The sequence below is a fragment of the Eublepharis macularius genome, chromosome 3 (genome assembly GCF_028583425.1).
Source record: "Eublepharis macularius isolate TG4126 chromosome 3, MPM_Emac_v1.0, whole genome shotgun sequence".
In the NCBI taxonomy this organism is placed as follows: domain Eukaryota; kingdom Metazoa; phylum Chordata; class Lepidosauria; order Squamata; family Eublepharidae; genus Eublepharis; species Eublepharis macularius.
Window position 1 is genome coordinate 68474331 of NC_072792.1, and position 18910 is coordinate 68493240.

The window sequence follows — 18910 nt, forward strand, 5'->3', positions numbered from 1 at the left end:
AATGACATTAGGCGTTTGATCAAATGTGCAGAAAAGTTCAAGAGATTCCAGACAAAGTGCAACACCAAATTAAGCACACTGAAGACTATTGATTATAATGTATGTATGACTACATAACAGTTGAACTGTCATTTATTATACTGCAATCATGTACTATTTTAACAGGTTTACACACTAGACAACAAAAATATAAGGCTAGAAATTACTCTTATTAGTAAATTGTACCATTAAGTTATCAAAGGATGAACAATAGTACTTAAATTGCTTAACCATGTCTGTAGCTGTAAGTCTTGAGTTTGTGTGTATGAAAGAAAAATCAAAAAGCACTCCACTCCAGCTTATTCTTTCAAAAGTTTGATATATTCAATCTGGGCTGATTAAAGTAATCTTACAGTGCAATCCTAAAAGGAGTTACAATCTTCTAAGCACATTGGCTTCAATGGGACTTGTATAGTTTAACTCCATTTAGAATTGCAGTGTTAGTCAATTAAGTGTATGGTGTCAGAAGGAAAAAGCCAACTGGTATCATAGTTTGCATCATCTTAAAAGAAGTATTCCTTCATGTGCAGAAGAGAAAGGGAGATATTCTTCTGAAACCAGTCATTTATGGCTTTTGTTAAGTTCTCATGGGAACATAATTACACATCAAATATGTTTACTAATTAACAGCCACACTTCTTTTTATCAATTAAAAAATTTAAACCAATTTATCTGAGGAATTGACTGAACACTGCAGTCCTAAATAACAGTGATGGGTTGATTTGTGACTCGTCTTCCAAATACACAGTAAATCCAAAATAACCTAGGAGAGGGTATATATTTGCCCAACTACTGCAATTCTAATTCTCAAAGCACTTTCTTGGAAATCATTCATTTCTGCTGATCTTTGTAACTCACAAAGTTCAGTAGGCCTTACAAGTGTGTTTGGCATGTTCATCTTTGTCAGGAGCATTCTAAATACTAGGAAGATTATCTGAACAGTTAGCATGTTTGAGCGGAGGCCCTGCGGCTATTTGAAAGCAAATCCTGTTGAATTTAGCGAGACCAGTAAACTTTCATTTTCATAAAATGAGATTTTGGGGATTATAGTCTTGCCTCAACCTGAATTCATTACCGGCCACGGGCACTGACGATCTATTAAGCCTCCAGGTTAAATAGATAAGACCTTGAGGCTTTTCTATCGCGCACACACACCCGTCTCCGTATTAAACAACCAGCCTGATGAAGAGTTCCGAGGAGCAAAAAGGCTTGCTTATTACTTTGTGATAATTTAGCTGGGCCGAATCAAAACTAATTAAGCTGCTCTGCCTCAGTTGTTCTTTTCCTAATGGGCCAACACAGCTATCCACAGTTTTCATCGTAAAGGATGCTGAAAGAGGACTGCGCCAGTTGGCCGAGAAGGGGGCAGCTCGCTTGAGGACGGTCTCGCCCACACCACGGGAGAGCCTCTATGGAGGCAGAAGACTCGTCGCTCCGTCCTGAGGCACTTTTATGATGAAAACGTCTCTGTTTTGCTTCGGAAACTAAAGGGAAGCTCATCCACTTTTACATCCGATGACGAAACTGCAACTGCCGAATTTCCGTTACTATTCACGCTCTTCTCTCGGAGCTCTGTTCCGCCAGTCGCCCGGAAGTCACGCTACGCCATGTCCGGTGGCTTTTAATCATGTGACCAACCTAGAAACTGTGTAAGATGGCGGCGCCCGTGGCGCTTTCACCGCTGGAGCTAGTGGCTGCCGAAAGCTCAGCCAGACTAAGGTAAAAAGCGGAAGTGGATGGGCGGTAAAAGTACAGCGAACGGTTTCTGAAATTAGTATATGTTTTGCTGGCCGGATCCGAACTGATTTTGTTGCTCCTCGTTGTGCATGGTGCTGAGCTTGAGAGAGAGGGAAGGCTATGTGGCGGTGGATAACAGCTGGGAGATTTCCGCTACGAAACTTGCCCGGCGTCGGGTCGGGGGTGTTTCTCTCGGTATTCATGTCTAGGCATCGCCATCAGGCATGTTTTACAGAAGAGCAGAGACTTCGGTTCAAACAATGCGGTTTCTGGGCTTCTGGTGCACGTGGAGGAAAGCTGATAATACCAGGAGGTATTATCAGACGACATGTATGTTGCATCTCTAATGCTGAGCCTCCAGAACAGTTTCTAATCATAACTAAAACAATTTGGCTTCATTTAACACTCACAAAACGGCAATCGAACAGCTAGCAGCAAAATAAGCAGAGAACATCATTTCCCACCTTTTTGACCATAAAGGCTTTAAAGCCGCTGGTATTTTAGTACATTTTAGCCTCTAAGTAATATTTTTGTTCTTCTACTTCTGCCGTCTTCACTATGGGAATAACTTGCTTGCTTTGAAATGGCCACTGCTGATTGGTGTGCTTGTAACCCATTGCTCCCAGGATTAGAAATCTTTAAAGTCTTTGGGATTGTGCAGGGAGGAAGATTGGGTGGATCTGAACAAGAAATTAATATTTTCATATACGTTAATTAAAAGAGGATTGATTTGAGGTGGAGATTGGTGTTTGGGGCCAAATTGTATGCTACATTCCTACAGTTGGTGTCTTCTGTGAAATGGGTGTTGCAATAGCAAATGTAGGGCCAGATTTTTGCAAAAAGATCTTATTATTTGCTAAAACTTAAAGGGGATCTCTATGCTGAGAGCCATTATTGGCCCTCAAAGATTCCTGCTTTCCTCATTTTCAAATAAACTCAGAAGCATTTTAATTAGGGCAGGAATGCTGTTACTGCCACCTGCCCAGCATGTTGGAACCCTAGGATGGCCCAGCACACCAAAATTTTGGTTCCCCTTGTCCATTTCAGTTGTGATAGCACTGTCTGAAAAAAAAAGAAATATTGTATAATTATTTGGCACCATAAAGAAATCTTTAATCTTGGTTGCTAATTAATGTTCAAATGGCATCTGGAGTAGGACTTTAGACAATGATTTAATAAATGTGCAGGTTGATATGGAAGAAGCCAGTCCTTTGGTTTCCTTTGTTCCAGGCTGTTTAGGCAGATGAAGTGAGTGCTATAAGGAAGAGGACGGGGGTAGGTGATGGTGGTGGAAGAAAGTGGGAGATGTATGCTGCAGTTAAGCTATGGTGATGCTCTAAACAGAACAGAGTGGCTCAGAAATAAATGATAAGCCTTGAGCCTCATATTACTAAAACTGTAAGAAATTTGTATGGTACAATTTTAAAGATAAATTGTATGAAATTATGGGAGCTAAATTAATGCTGAATCAGGGAGGGAAGCAGCTTTGGCAATATGTTAATGGTGGCAAAATTACTATAGTTCCAAAAACTAGAAAAGAAGGAACATGCAGTTGAGAGCCAGTTTGGTGTAGTGGTTAGGAGCACAGGACTCTAATCTGGAGAGCTGGGTTTGATTCCCCACTCCTCCACTTGAAGCCAGCTAGGTGACCTTGGGCTAGTCACAGCAATCTGGAGCTCTCTCAGCCCCACTCACCTCACAGGGTGTTTGTTGTGGGAGTAATAATAACATACTTTGTAAACCGCCCTGAGTGGGCATTAAGTTGTCCTGAAGGGCAGTATATAAATTGAATGTTGTTGTTGTTATTGATAGAACTGCTTCAAGGACTCTGGTACATAATGTTTCCATGTAGCGCTAGGAAAAATTACACTCAAAAGTTTGTGGGACAAATGACATGCTGTGGAACCAGAATTATAGAACCGATTATACGGGTCTCTAGGTTTAGTTGGATGGGGTTTTTTACTTAAATGTGGTTCTCATTTGGAATATGTTTGTATTGTCTCTTTTCTTTTTGGTATGTTTCTATAAATGATAAAATATGAAAATGGTAAAGCAATGAGTGGTTTTGATTTTGACAGTTTAAAAAAACATTTTAATCTGCTTAAGAAAATTCTGTTGAATATGTTTATGTGGTTAAAATCAGACAAACTTTTGGCTGGCCATTTACTGTAAAAATAAAAGAGAAACTTTTTTGTTTTCAGCCATAAAAAGTACAGAGCACTTCTGAAGAAAGAGAAACGAAAGAAAAAAAGGCAATTTCTGGCAAGACTGAGAGATTCAGGTAAAAATTCTATTACTGTATATAGAAAAATAGATTTTTTTTTGCCTTTTTTGTTGTGAAGCATGTACTAAAATATTGGGAGATAATTGTCACTAGTGGCTATTAAGAAAAGTATTTCAAAATCTTAAATGTTTTACAAAAAGAGAAATTACTAAAGTTGTAGCTGCACAATTGCAGTTTATCAGAGTTCCTAAATATTGATTTGGTTTACTGTTTGACTAGGACCTGTGTGTTTCTGTCTCCTCTCTAACATCCTCTGGCATGATTTAAAAGTCTTGGGGAGAGAGGCAGGAATTTCTTTCTGCTGGGCTAAATAGCTGAAGAGACTATTGCATGTGTCTTACATATTCCTGAAGTTGCCTCAGTCTAACCTTTGGTCTATCAAGGACACATCTGTCCACTCTGACTGGCAGTGCCTCCTCAGGGTCTCAAGTGAGGTGTTTCACTCCGCCTACTTTTATCTGGAGGTTGAACCTTGGCCTGTTTGCTTGCAAAGCAGATGCTCTATGACTGACCCCAGCCCTTCTTAATCAAAACTTGGTGTAGATGAGAGATCTGGAAATGGGTGTGTGCAAGTGCACATCATTTTTGCCAGGGGCAATTGCCTCAGCAAGCTTGTGAGTAGATTTGTTGCTGCAGGCTATTTTGTATTTTTATAACTTGTTTCTAACATGTGACACAAACAAACAATAATTCTGATACAGGAGCTGTGGGTTGAATCCAAGTATGCCGCTCCATTCACTTATTTGAAGCCAACCAGTAGTCCATTCATGGAAGATTACTCCCCATATGGAAAGACTCTTTGGAGCCAGTCCTTGTTGTTAATGGAGTGGATCCAACTATCCTCTAAAAAGTATTCCTCCAGTTTAAGATGCCTTTCAATTTAAGTGGCTCTTCCTCTTTCAATAGAGCCACTTGAGTTGGAGGAAGTCTCCTTAAGCAGAAGGAAGGCTCCTTGGAATATACTTCTGTTGGGAGAAGGCTCCCCGGGCTGGAAGAAAGTTTCAGACTTTGCTAAGTGGGGTGGTAGGATGGGGTAGTATCTGCCATAATCAAAATGAAACTCTGCTATAACTCTGCTTTATGTAATGAGTTCATAGCTTGGGTTAGTCCTGGATCCTCAGTTATGCCTTGGAAGCTTAGGTTGCCAGTTTGCTGTGGTGGTTAAGAGCAGCAGGACTCTAATCTGGAGAACCAGGTTTGATTCCCCACTCTTCGGTTTGAAGCCAGCTGGGGGTGACCTTGGGTCAGTCACAGTTCCTCAGAGCTCTCTCAGCCCCACCCACCTCACAGGGTGATTGTCATGAGGATAATAATAAAACATTTTATAAACTGCTCTGAGTGGGTGTTAAGCTGTCCTGAAGAATTATTGATGATGATGATGATGATGATGATGAACAGCACTTGCTGCTGAGTGAGAAGGCTGCAGGGTTTTTAATCTGATCTTGATCTGACAAATGGAATTCATGAGCCAATAATCTTGAGAATGTTTCGCCTGATATAATTGCAATACTTGCAGGACAGGAGAATTTATATTCTGGGCCCTCAGCTGTTACATGTGAAGTCTTAGCATGTCAGAAATTGGTAACTGGGACTAGTGCTGTGTTGGCATGTTAAATGTTTCATACATAGAATGTTTGGAAAGGAAAGGATCACACACATGCTTATTCTGTGAACCGAGGCAGATCATGAGAGGGAGGACAGGAAGGGTTACATTAGTGCTTAGTTCTTGTGGCCCTTTCTTACATACCCAGGGTAAGGCTGATCGCTACCTTGGGGTCAGGTAGCAATTTTCCTCAGGCCAGTTTAGTTAGGGATCCTGATGATGTTTTGCCATCTTCTGGGCATGGAGCAGGGATCACTGCAGTGGGGGGAGGGGAGGTAGTTGTGAATTTCCTGCATTGTGCAAGGAGTTGGACTACATGACCCTAGAGGTCCCTTCCAACCCTCTGATTCTATGCTTTCGGTTCTATAGGTAGATTATATGAGAAAGTAATTTTATCCTGCCAGCATCTCATTTAAATGAAGCATTAGAAAAGACTGTAATATGCTCTATTGTATGGCAGTAATGATCTAGAATTGATAGATGTATGGAATACAGTAGCCAGTCTCATAACTAGGGAGAACAATCAGAGTTATAAACCTAAAAATATCATCCTCTCTTCAGAAGGAGCAGAGAAAGATGCACAGGTTTCTGAAGAGGAAGAGCTGTCTGAAGAAGAAAAACTGCTTGAAGAGGAAAGGTGAATTTAAAAAGCCAGAAATATAATTTGCAGTTGATCCCTCTAATAAGACCCTGCTGACTGTTCCTTCAAGTAGAAGGGGGTGTTATTCTGGGCCTATGTTTTTTTCAGTCATATTGCTGATTTTATGAAATGGCCTGGTGAAGGCCCTATCATTGTTGGGGTCTTGTGCTGGGGGAGGGGGCTTGGAAAGCCATTCTTTTTCAGATGTCTTTCTGTTAAAAGTCAAGCTTTGTGTTTTACTGTTGACTTTGATGTTTCACCCAGAAGCCGCCCTGAGCCCATCTGTGGGGAGGGCGGGTAAAAATCAAATCAAATAAATAAATAAGTTGCAATTGATTAACAGGTGGTAATTGAAAATGTTTTTAGTTTGGCCTGTTTTTAATATGCGTGAGATTTTATATTAATGATACATCTGCTGACGTAAGTGTTTAAGCCACCTTGTCTTATTTGTGGGAAAGGAGAGAGATACATATTTTAATAAATTTTAAAATCTCTGCATTTATTCTGAAGTAAAATCTATCAACCTTAATGAAATTTTCAATTTACTATATGAATAATTGCAGCTTTACTTCCCCATATGGGGACATTGGCAATAATTCATTATGTTTGTATTTCCTTAGAGTGCCTTCCTTGGGAAAAAAAACCTGACTATAATTGGAGAAGGGAATTTCCTAGCCTCTTCCTCCCACTGCAGCCTGCCCCTGGGGACAGAGGACCCTCTGGAACACCTTGTGAGGAGGTCTGCAGTAGGAGGACATAACTGATGAATGGTCTCCCCCACCCCGCCTTCTGCTTGCAGAACTGCTTCCATCATCAGAAAATGTTAAGGATCCAAAGCATTGTCTCCTAAACATACATAAAAACCTAGTAATTTAATATTCAGTGATAGCAGAGAACCAACTCATTGTATTTGCAGGCAACGACTACATGAGGAGTGGTTGCTGAGAGAAGAAACAGCTCAAGAAGCTTTTAGGATCAAGAAAGAAAAAGAAGAGGCAGCAAGAAAACGCCAGGAAGAAGAAGAGGTGCAGCATATTCTTTGACACAATTGTGGCCAGCCATTGGGGCTGAGGTTCTGAACACAGAAAATAGTTCAATTCTACCTTACCTATCTTTAACTACTTATGCAAAATTAAAATGTAGTAATTAAGGCTGCAGTACTCAGTGCTAATCAGTTTAACCTGTAGATCAGCTAAAGCTCTTATTGTTGAGGTCTGCCAGTTAAAGGCTTCTGATAAAAACTCAAGGTTGGGTTTGATATAGATAGTGAGTAGAAGATTTTTAAATAAAAGCTGTTACACTTTGTTTACTAGTTCAAAAGGTGTACCTGGACTGAGGTTTTGATAGAGGGGAAATTAATTGAAATGAAGCTGACTGATTTGTTAAAAGGCAAATAACTAAAATTTCTTTCATTGTGTGATATCCCTAATTTAACATAACGGCTTTCATAATCATATCTTTGAACTCAGTTTTCACTTTATAGTGACTGAATAGTTTTCCTTTTTTTAATAAAGCAAAAAATAAAAGAAGAATGGGAAGAGCAACAACGAAAAGAACGAGAAGAGGAGGAGCGGAAACAGCAAGTGAAGAAAGACAGAGAGGTGATTCCTACTCTAGGAGGATAAACAGAGTGCATATCCTCTCACAGTAATCAGAGTAGAACTCCTAGGAAAGAACAAAAGGATCTTGTCTTAGTACACCTCATTATGAAGTCTAAATAACTTTGAGTCTGGGGCATGTATTTGATGTTACCCTCATAGATAGTAAATTTTGTGTTTTCAGAATACAGTGCTCTGTAATTGCTTATATTGGTTAGCTAGTTCTGTTGTGATTATTGTTGCTATATTTATTTATATATCCTGCCTTATCCTTAATGCCCTGAGCAGTTTACAATATCCCAGTTTTTCCCTGTGAGAAGGGACACAAACTCGCAGTAGCTGTGGCCAGCCTCTCAGTTTTGCACACTCAGATAATTGTACGATACCTGGCAGGATGTAAGAGTCAGTTCCTGCTGCTAGACAGCACAGGTGGAATTCTTGCTAGGGGTGTGGGGTTACCGACTGAGATAAGAATGTTTTTGTTAAATGTGACTATGATCAGCTGCTAAGAAACTGCAACAAATGTAGTATAATAATTTTTGAGCTCTTAACTTTTGGAATTATATTGCTGCAATTCCTTAACCACTTTTTCACTCAATGATGTTACAGCTCATCTTTACCAGACTCATTCATCAAGACGTATCTTTTTCTGTAGCTTGTTGGGTATGGGGAAGAACATATTAGTATACCCGAACAATGCTTCTTTCCAGGATCTTTTGAAATTAGGAGATTAACAGACAGTGGATTATTGTTCATTTCTTACTTTCTCATCAAAAATTGTGGAGAGCTGTCCATGTCTGTTACTACTTTGAAAAGCCAGTAACCATGACTGGAACAACAATTAAAGTACAAACCTGCTATTCTAGGCAAGCACTTCGCAAAAACAGTTGGGAAATAGTAATTCAGATCAGTAGAATGGAAAGGGGTATGACAGGTGTGTATAGTTAAGTAAATATTGGATGCGATTTCCTTCGTTGTTCTATGGGGTCAAAATCCATGTGAAGTGTTTGAACAGCCCACTTCTAATCAATGCATCGTTAAATATTGCTATCACACAGGGTCTCTGTTGATTGATTTTGGTGTTGTGTGATATGGCTGACTTAACAAATAAAATGGAAATGAAGGGCTTTTATGAGAGAGAGGTGAGGGTAAGCACCAGATAGAAACAAGCAGGGCTTTTTTTCTGGGAAAAGAGGTGGTGGAACTCAGTGGTGGAACTCAGGACCGCACAATGACATCACTTTGGGTCAGCTGGAACAGGGGGGGGGGGATTTTTAAAACTTTAAATCGCCCTTGTCGGAAATGGTCACATGGCTGGTGGCCCCACCCCCTGATCTCCAGACAGAGGGGAGTTTAGATTGCCCTCTGCGCCACTGGCGCGGAGGGCAATCTAAATTCACCTCTGACTGGAGATCAGGGAGTGGGGCCATAGGCCATGTGACCATTTTCTAGAGGTGCCGGAACTCTGTTCCACCACGTTCCAGCTGAAAAAAAGCTCTGGAAACAAGAAAGGAATATATTGAGAGTTAGTGCAAGCTAAAAATGTATTCAGTGCAAGCATGGAGAACTAAGAGAGAAGGGATCATGGCTAAATATTCAAAAGTGTAATCCTAAGTAGAGTTGCACTCTTCTAAGTATGCTGAATTCAGTATGCTTAGAATGATACCTTTGTTTAGGGTTGCACTAAACCCTTTGTTTAGGGTTGCACTGTGAATGTCCTGAGACTGCATCTCAAGAGCTGCTTTCAGTTAATTTAGGTGAAAACTAGTAGCTGTTTAAAAAAACACTTGAATGCCTCTACCCTCCTGGGCAAAGTTCCTTTTGCATAGTCTTTGGCTTTCATATACTAATATCTAGCTAGAATACCTCCTGCAGTTATAAGCTCCCTATTGTGTAGCCACTGGGTTCCACTCATCAAAAATTGTACCATGTTGGTGCAGTAGATGGAGCTGGGCATGCTTGGCCTATGGATATCCCTGAGCAAGTGTATCCTGTTTCTAAGCTGATGTTCCAGGCACGTTACTCTATACCTCAGTCTGTGGCAGCAAAGCCTACAGGAGGAAATCCGAAGTGTTAAGTGCTAGAAGGTTAATTTTGCCAGAGAATTGGAAAAAGGAGGATTTTTAGGAGGCAAAGACAGTCATTTTTTTCCAAGATGTATTCATATACCATAGAATATATGCTGTGTGTAAAGTCACTAGCAGGATTGGTGTGCAATGACAATTTTGACTTGCTATTACTGAAGATGGAAGCAGAATATGACTTGTCTTCGCTTCCATTTAATATCTGTTTTTTTTCTTTATTGGTTGTTGAGGAATGAAATATTGAGTACATGCAACATTTGGAGATATTGTTTAAATATTATTCAAGTCTTTTATGTTTTTGAGCTGAATTTCTTACTTACATGAAAGCTATGTTTTCTTACTTGTGTTTAACAAAACGAAGCCAAATTTTTAAAACTCTTAGAGAATGCGATCTTTAATGCCACATATTAGGTTCTTAACTAAAGAAACCAGATGAGGTGTCTTCATTCAAAGTTTTCACTAGTCCTGTGTTTGCACCATTTATAGGAGGCTGTGCAGAAGATGTTGGACCAAGCTGAAGGTCAGGTATGTTCATAAGTCTTTTAACGTAAAATGGTTGTGCAAATAGAAGGCTGAATGGTTGTTTTGAGCCAGCCTCTTCTACTATATGCCATCTGCCATACATAATGCAAAATATCCTTATAACAATGCAGGTATTTGTTGAAATAGTTGAAATACATGACAAAACACTATTTCTGGTGGGACTGAAACTAAACAAAAAAAATTTAAATGCTACCAGAATATAGTAAAAAGGAAGGTTTGACCACTTGGATCATGAGCCAAAAAAGAGCACAAAACAATATTCTGAGTCAAATGAGGAAATACAATTGCATTGAGAAAAAAAGTTGTAGAAAGAGGGAACAATGTTGATTACTGCAGGTCTTCAGTTTTGAGATGTTTTTGATTGTCTAGATTTCTGTACTTAACACTGCTAAATGCAGCATTTTCTGAAACCTTTGAATGTGAAAAAATTCTGTTTCAGAATACTTGTATCCCTGCCCCCCCAATTAAAATAAATTAATTTAATTCTGGTTATTTCTCTCTACCACAATAACTACTACTGAAATATCACAATTTCCAGTTATAGAAATAGTGGTAAGTGGTTCAGTTGTGAATCTGCATTGTGCTGGTTCAAATCTCACTACTGCCATGAGCTCACTAGGTGGTTACTGCTATCAGCCCCAGCTCCCAAGATCTGTTGGGATAATAATATCACTGACTTTGTTCAACATTCTAAATGGGGCACTAATCTTCTAGAAGAGCGGTATATAACCGCAGTTAATACTGGATGAATTTTGAAATGCAAAGTTTTGTAATATCCTGAATTTTTTGCATGCAAGTCTTAAAATTCAGTATGTAAAATATTTCATCTCAAAAAAAACCTCTCCAGTCTCAGTTCTAAGAACACAAAGATGCTAGTGAATGGTATTACCCTAGGATTACTGATTCCTGGATTTTAGTTAACATTTACAATCAACTCTAGAAAATACATTGAACTCAGCAAATGGGTATCCATTCATAATGCAAAAACGTGGCTATTTTGTAACATTCTAGAACTTCTAAAAACCTTTGTTTAAAATCCATTGGCATTTAAAGAGGAATTTATAAAACTAAGCATAATAATGCAAAATTTATTTGATCTTTCCTTTTAAAATGAATTTTAAACTTTAATGAATAAAATACGTTCTCCAAAACAGCTGGAAAATGGGACTACATGGCACAACCCAGAACCTCCAGAAAATGTAGGAACAGAGAAAGATCGAGCCAATTGTCCATTCTATATTAAAACAGGAGCTTGCAGATTTGGAGACAGGTAATTGCTAAGTTATAATCGACCATTTGGAGTGGATTGTTTCATTTAGATATGCAAAAAGCCATTTTTACTGTTGCAGCTAATCACTTGAAATGTATTGTTTCCATGAATTAGGTAAATGAATCAATCTAATTTCATTAATTGTATGACTTTTCACTTACAAGTGCGCAAGTTCAAAGAAGTGTAGAAATTCCTGCAAAATATCACATTTGTAGGGATGCTTCTGTTAGAACGAAATGGTCATCTGGTATGAATGACAGGGTCTGATTCTTAAAACTTCCATGTACGTCATAGAAATCAGTGGAGACAGGGAGATTAATGGCAAAGAAAAATAATGAACTAATGTATGTATGAAATTGTCTGCATTCAGAACATTACATATGATAATTATATTGTACATGCTTGTCCCTTTAGCAGGTGCCAGTGAGAGTGCTTTCTTTTTTCTTTCCCCTTTTTAAGATGCTCTCGGAAGCATAACTATCCAACCTCCAGCCAGACTCTCCTTATTAGGGGTATGTTTGTTACTTTTGGGATGGAACAGTGTAAAAGAGATGACTATGACACAGATGCAAGTCTGGAATACAGTGAGGAAGAAATCTACCAACAGTTCTTGGACTTCTATGAAGATGTGCTTCCGGAATTCAAGAACGTGGGAAAGGTTATTCAGTTCAAGGTATGAAGATGTAGTCACATTTTGCTTCACCGGGGGAAAAAAAGCATAGAACAGTTCAAATTCAGTTCTTTTAAGCCATTCATTTATGACTGTCAGTTCATAAAATACTTTAGTCACATGTAGTGTAGAACTGGGGATTGTGGTTGTAATGGGGGATTGGTGATGGTGTCTACCTATGATAGCATCTCTCTCCCCCCTAACACACACTGTGTTGATGAGCAATAGCAGAAAATTGGGAACAACTCTGCTGTCCCCCAAGACCCACTCTCCTACAACTGATGTGTGCTGAATATGCATGTACTGCTTTCATGCTGCCAGGAAAAATATCCAGCAGCAAAATACACAAGCACAGCTCTCAGCCAACTAGAATTCAAAGATTGGATGGATAAACAACTAGAAGGTAAGTTTTCTCTCCCCCTGCTCCAGATTTATTCAGATAGCAGGGAGACCTTGCAGATGCTGTGTGATGTTTTGCCTCTAAACAGTTTGGATTTTATTTCTGCTTGTTAATGTTTTTTTTAAAAAAAATGTTACTGTGGGTTTAAATGCAGATCTCTGAGGGAAGAAAGATGGGAGTGGAATGAACTGCAGTTTTTTAGTCAGTGCTGAGGGAAAGGTTTTTCAGTCACCCTTTGTATATTTCAGAGAGAGGTTCATTTTGAAAAAATCAGGCAAACTGTGGAGCCTGAGAGTCTGTGTTTCTGAGATTGCATTAACCAGCCAGGAGATTCTGGTTAAGTCAGTCTTTTAGTGTCTTAGAGAGGATTCTGCAAAAATCAAGCAAATGGTTTGGGAACCCAAGAGCGTAATTCTGTCTGTCAGGCAAACTATGTAAGTGGCTGCATCAGTCTGTGTATATCTAAGAGAGAGATTATACTATCTAGGTCAGTCAAACTCTGTGGAAAGGCCTGAATGAATCTCTGTCTTTGTGGACGAGAAGAGAGTTTAGTTTGCTAATGAAAATCTGGTTGGAAAATTAGATGAGTGTGAATAAACCTTTAAGAATTGATAATTATTTTTGAAACTATCAAGCTTAAGAACTATTCTGAAACCAATTTGCTTATCAAAACTCTGCAGCCATCATGCTTATGAACTTGTATAAATTCTACTTTTGTTTAAGCAAGAAAGATTGCTTTTTTCCCCTCACAACTACCCTCACTGACTGACCTGTCAAACTACTATCTACAACAAGCTTTCCAATATTACCAGTTAAACTGACGAGGTCTAAGGCAAAAGCCTTTGGTGGCAGTTAAAACATTTTAAGAGAGGCAGCAATATAAAGGTCACACAAACACAAAAGGGAAGTTGTTCTTGAGGTAAACGCTTGGGTAGAGAACACCTGAAGCTTTGAGTGGAGATATAAGAAGAGACTTGGTTGTGACGAGAGCCCTCCTGAGTTGTATGTTTAAGGTAAAACAATGAAGGTTCAAAAGCAAAGGTTTAAAAACTAAGCAAATCATTACATGCTGCCTCAAAGTCCTCATGCCTGTGCCCTCTTCCACCCCATTCCTGAACAGGTTGTATTTATCCTTTGTGGCCGTCTCTGCAATAGTCTTGGGGTCCTGCTCACTTCATGTTTTAGTTCTAAATGCTTGCAGTGGCTCAGTGAGGGAGCTCTAATGTCTGACACCATTCCAGCCTCCCCAGGGGTTTTTCCTCTTGCAGATTTCCCCGTGTGTGCATTTATTCATACAAGGAGTTAACACGTCATGTGGGAGATCATGGATAACAAATTGATACGTGTTACAGCTAGTGAAAGTACATAAGGTAGTCTAAGGATACAAAGCAACTGTGTTCTCAGTGTCAAACCACAATGCTGTCATAATAACTAGAGTTAGTAAGTTCACTGGAATCTGGGTCAAATATAACATTTTTATTTAACTTTTGATGTAGGTCAGCTGCAACTTTGAACCTCACCTTCGGGGAAATGTGTATGTTCAGTACCAATCGTGAGTATTAAAGATGAAGGCTAAAACTTACCACTTGGTGAACTTGAGAGGTCATATTTAAAATGTGTGCAGTTATGTAAATGAGCCAGGCTTTCTCAAGATAGGTGGCAATTTTTGGTGTGTCATGTCTTCTTTGAATGTTAGTGTTTTTTGTGATTGGTTCTAACATCTCAATTTTATTTTAAAGAGAACAAGAATGTCAGGAAGCTCTTGCTTTATTCAACGGTCGATGGTATGCTGGGCGGCAGCTTCAGTGTGAATTTTGCCCAGTAACAAGGTGGAAAACAGCTATTTGTGGTATGTCACTTTTGATGAGTGTCTTTTAGTTTAAGTGTGACTTTGATATTGTTGCATTACTGGTACAATGGCACTTAAGTGAATTCAGGATCTTTTAATGCAACCTATCCATCCTCATCCAGATGTCTGGAGCATCACTCAGTATCATTAAACGTCACCTCCACCTGAATTTTAGATGAAACCATCCATTTCTTCTCTATCAGAAACCATAATGTTCTTAGTTGCCTTTAAAATATAATTTGAATTACTATTTAAATTTTTTTCAGGCTTGTTTGAAAGACAAAAGTGCCCAAGAGGGAAACACTGCAATTTTCTGCATGTATTCAGAAATCCAAACAATGAGTTCTGGGAGGCTAACAGAGATATTCATATTTCCCCGGAATGGACTAAACATACTGGTAAAAACTCTGAAAGGAGAAATAGATCAAGCTACTATGACGAATATTATAGCCGGACTAGGAGAAGAAGCAGTCCAAGCTCAGATCATGCCTACAAAAGAAATGGAGAGTCAGAGAAGAAAAAGAGTCATAAACATAAGAAAAGGCACCTTCCTGAAGGCTCAGGGAGTCATGGAAGACGACGGTCACGCAGTAAGAAGAGTCAGCGGAGTTGTCATAGGAGCTGGACACGTAGTCGCAGCAGAAGTTCTTCTCGGTCAAGGAGTAGAGGCAGAAAAAGATCCAGTAGTAAAGGAAGAAATAGTTGAATTACCGCTCAAGAATGACTTTTCAAGGTGCTTCTGCCCAATAAACTCTAGTGCTACCCAAGCTGTTGCATACTAGGCATTGTATGCTGTACTGCTTTGTTCCAGAAAGTTGTTTTGCACTGGGCTGTTTTTTGCAACAAGATAAAATGAGAATACATCTTTTGTGTCTGCAAAGCATACCTGCCTAGTTACAAGTTGTTCTGGCATGAAAACTTTGTTAGATTCTTAAGTGCACTCAGTGTTCTAAGATTGTTCTAAAGTTCCACATCCTTTTTTTTAGAGGTCTATGATAAAACAGATTGTATGCTTGTTTATTGAAAAGGTGTAATATATTCACCTGTACCATTTAACAAATTCCGCATGTAAAAAGCACAGTGGTAAATACAACTAAAGGTTACTTTAGAGTGGTTTAAAAACACTGGGCCCATTTGCTGGTCTATTCAAGAACACACTATGATCTAAAAGGCAGTTCAAAATGTAGTTGCTAGCATATAGCTGCCTTGTTACTCAATGCTGTAGAGAATTTGGTAAAAAGATTTTCTAAGAAGGCAGTTTATTTTTTTATGCGCTCAATGTAGTTTCAAGCAAATGGAGAAGGCCTGATAAAGGCATAGGACTCCTTGGTTTCCCTGCCTGTTATGGCAGGGATAGTGAATACCCGCCCCCCCCCCCCATAAACAGACAAGGCTTTCACATTCCTTGCTACCTAGGTAAGTAAAGGCCAGGAGTCTGCCACACACCATCTGTCTAACCTCCACTACAGCAGGTAGAGAGCCCCGACACATCCTAACAGTGGCCCGTCTCTCCACTTCTGGAGGCTCCACCAATGCTCCCATTGGCTCTCTCAGGAGAGGTGGAGCTGGAGCCAGTCCTGTTTGTTACACCTGTACCCTTCATTTTGTTTGTTGTGCTCAGTGACACCTACCTTTCCTCAGCTTTCCCTTCATTGGAAAGGGAAAGTGTACTGGACCTAGGCAAGCAGCTTGTCCTCTGTATACGTGGTATATTATGGGGAAATAAGGAACAGCAGCAGCTGGAAGAGGAGAGAAATTTTGCCTCTTCTTCACCAGTCGTTGGATGAGGGTGTTACCTCATCTAAATAAAGACAGGGTTTTTGTATAAATATCCATTCTTCAGATTACTGAAAGCAAGTTTCGAAATAATCCAGTCTTGCAAAACATAGAAAGTGTTAAAGGCTAGGCAATTTCAGTCCTGGAAGTAGTAGGAACCAGCTACAGAACTTACTTTAAAGGCTTCAGTTGTGACATGCATGTCTGATTCATAATAGTAGTGACTAATGACTGCTTTTATTTGTACTTCAGAACTCATGTTGCAAAAGTACTTGTCTTTGTGTTTGAATTATACAGCTGCAGATTGCTCCTGCAATGGGAGGGTATGCCCTTATTTCAGTGGGCCTTAGTAGGAGCGTGTGAGTGAAGGATATTTTTTGAAGATTCAAGTATGCAGAGTTTTTGTCCCTTATTTCAGTTTTAAAAAAATAAGGAGTCCTACTTACCTTTCAGGAAGGATACTATCAAACATTGGAAACATGTAGGAGAGTAATTTGTGACCCCTATCCTGTGGAATTTCTGCAACTTAAGTTTTCTATTGTAAATATTCATTGGTTGATCTTGGTAATTATGATTGCACATCTAGTCGTTAAAGTAACTTATGGAAGTAGTTGGTAGGTAGCTTGCCAAGTTAGGGTTCAGCTTTTTTGTCTTCAAATTCAGAATCACAACTCCAGCAATATAGAGTTGAGCAGTTTTCATGCAGCATTTTGAACTGTGGATGAATGCAATCACCTGTAGTTGCAGTGGCCAGGAACGACTGAGACAAACAACTTCCTATTATGGCAAGTAATCTCTGGCATATGTGTATGAGTAGCATAATGCCAGACCCAATTGTTTAGCATGGCAGCTTCTCCACTCCCCCAGAACAGGTGTAGTTGGTGCTGGAGTGCAGCTTTGGGACTGTATTTTGGTTGTGAAAAAGTGGTATCAATCACTGCCAGTAAGTACAAGTAGTTCTGCTGGGGCTGCTGTTATTCAGTGTACTCAGACTGTGAGGTGGGTATGGGAGGCTGCCAGTTGAGTATGTTGTACTACTGCTTCAGGGAAGTGGAAGCTGTCAGTGCTACCACTTCAGGAGGAGCCACATGCAGATTTGGAGGCTGTCTGGAAGGCAACACCCAAAACTGTCTGGAACCAGCCTTGAAAGAGAAGGTCAGTTGTCATGCCTCAACATCTTAAGACTCATCGCTACTGTGGCTGCTGCCTTTAGGCATAATAAGTTGTAATTTAGCTGGACTACTGGGGAAAAGGTAGTCTGCTTTCCTCCTGAGCCAGAACACCCAGCAGTCCAATAGGTTACTGCAAAGCATTTTAGTGTTCCTTGTAAATTAAGGTTTACATTGCAAGTCTGCAAGTTTTCAAAAGGGCAGCATGTACATAGTCCCTCTAAAAAAAGTTCATAGTCAAACAGATAACTCTAGTTACACTTTGTATTTCTCATCACATAGGAATATTATGACCATTACAGGTCAGTAAGAGGTAAGAGGTATGCACACTACATAGTATGTACATGTATGTACATGGTATGTACAACTCTTAACTTCAGTGCACTTTCAGTAATTAAAAAAAAGTGACAAATCTCTTTATCCAGAATAACTTAATCTATTTACAGAAAATTTGTATATGATGAAACTGGAAGCTTTCTTTATAGTTCCTATGGCTGAAAATGCAAGTTCCACTGTTGATGACCTGAAGACACTCCAACCAAGAAACATGAAATTTATACTGCCTAACCCTCATTCTCTTCCACGCTGAATATGTGGCTTAATTCCAGAGCATACAATTAATCTTTTCTGACAACCCATGTTTTCTTAAAGACCACCACCACTCTAAGTAGTATGCTTAAAATGTGGGAGCATCTGCTGAAGTCTGAAACCAAAGAAACTAAATCAACACTAGCAGTAGTTTGGGTGAAGGAAGATGCTTCCATTCCCTGTATTGCTTCTTGGCCTAACAACCCCAGGGGTTAATTACACAAATTATAAGAATTGTAGTAGAATTTATACAGATCACACAATTTTGGTATCTTTGGCACTGAACGTCATCTAAGAGAGCACAACATATGCATAGACATGTTTCTAAAAGGGAATATATAAATTGTAAAAACATCTCAAAAACAGCATTCGTATCTTCAATGTTTTAAGTCTATATATCCAAAACTGTATTTTGATGTATTTTCCATCTCAGTTGCTTTTCTTCCTAAAATTAGAAAGAACCAGAATAGGAATCTCTCACACAAACTTTTAACTTGATCTGGCAAAGTAGTACCACTACAAATCCAACCACTACTTTTCTAGTTGCCTTTAAAAAATTGGTTGTGCATCATCATGATCTGTACAGCTGAACCTTTAAGAGTAGATTCCTGCCATAAAAACAAATGCATCTTTAAACTTCTGAATAGACCGACATAGCAG

At 39.3% G+C, this 18910-nt stretch overlaps 1 protein-coding gene across 1 annotated transcript; it reads left to right on the forward strand.

Annotated features, from left to right (window-relative positions):
• Positions 1–1684: 1684 nt before the first annotated feature.
• Positions 1685–15827, forward strand: ZRSR2 (zinc finger CCCH-type, RNA binding motif and serine/arginine rich 2). The gene is made up of 11 exons (XM_054973416.1): positions 1685–1758; positions 3978–4057; positions 6225–6300; positions 7220–7328; positions 7818–7904; positions 10472–10510; positions 11683–11798; positions 12258–12471; positions 14365–14420; positions 14608–14717; positions 14984–15827. The coding sequence occupies exons 1-11, from the start codon at positions 1694–1696 to the stop codon at positions 15421–15423; spliced, it is 1392 nt and encodes a 463-aa protein (XP_054829391.1). The 5' UTR covers positions 1685–1693; the 3' UTR covers positions 15424–15827.
• Positions 15828–18910: the final 3083 nt, after the last annotated feature.

Bases quoted from the DNA above. Each gene is read 5' to 3' on its own strand.
- ZRSR2 (XM_054973416.1), top strand. From the start codon at position 1,694: ATGGCGGCGCCCGTGGCGCTTTCACCGCTGGAGCTAGTGGCTGCCGAA. The intron at 1,759-3,977 runs GTAAAAAGCGGA...TTTTGTTTTCAG, and splicing joins GAAAGCTCAGCCAGACTAAG to CCATAAAAAGTACAGAGCAC. The intron at 7,329-7,817 runs GTGCAGCATATT...TTTTTAATAAAG, and splicing joins AACGCCAGGAAGAAGAAGAG to CAAAAAATAAAAGAAGAATG.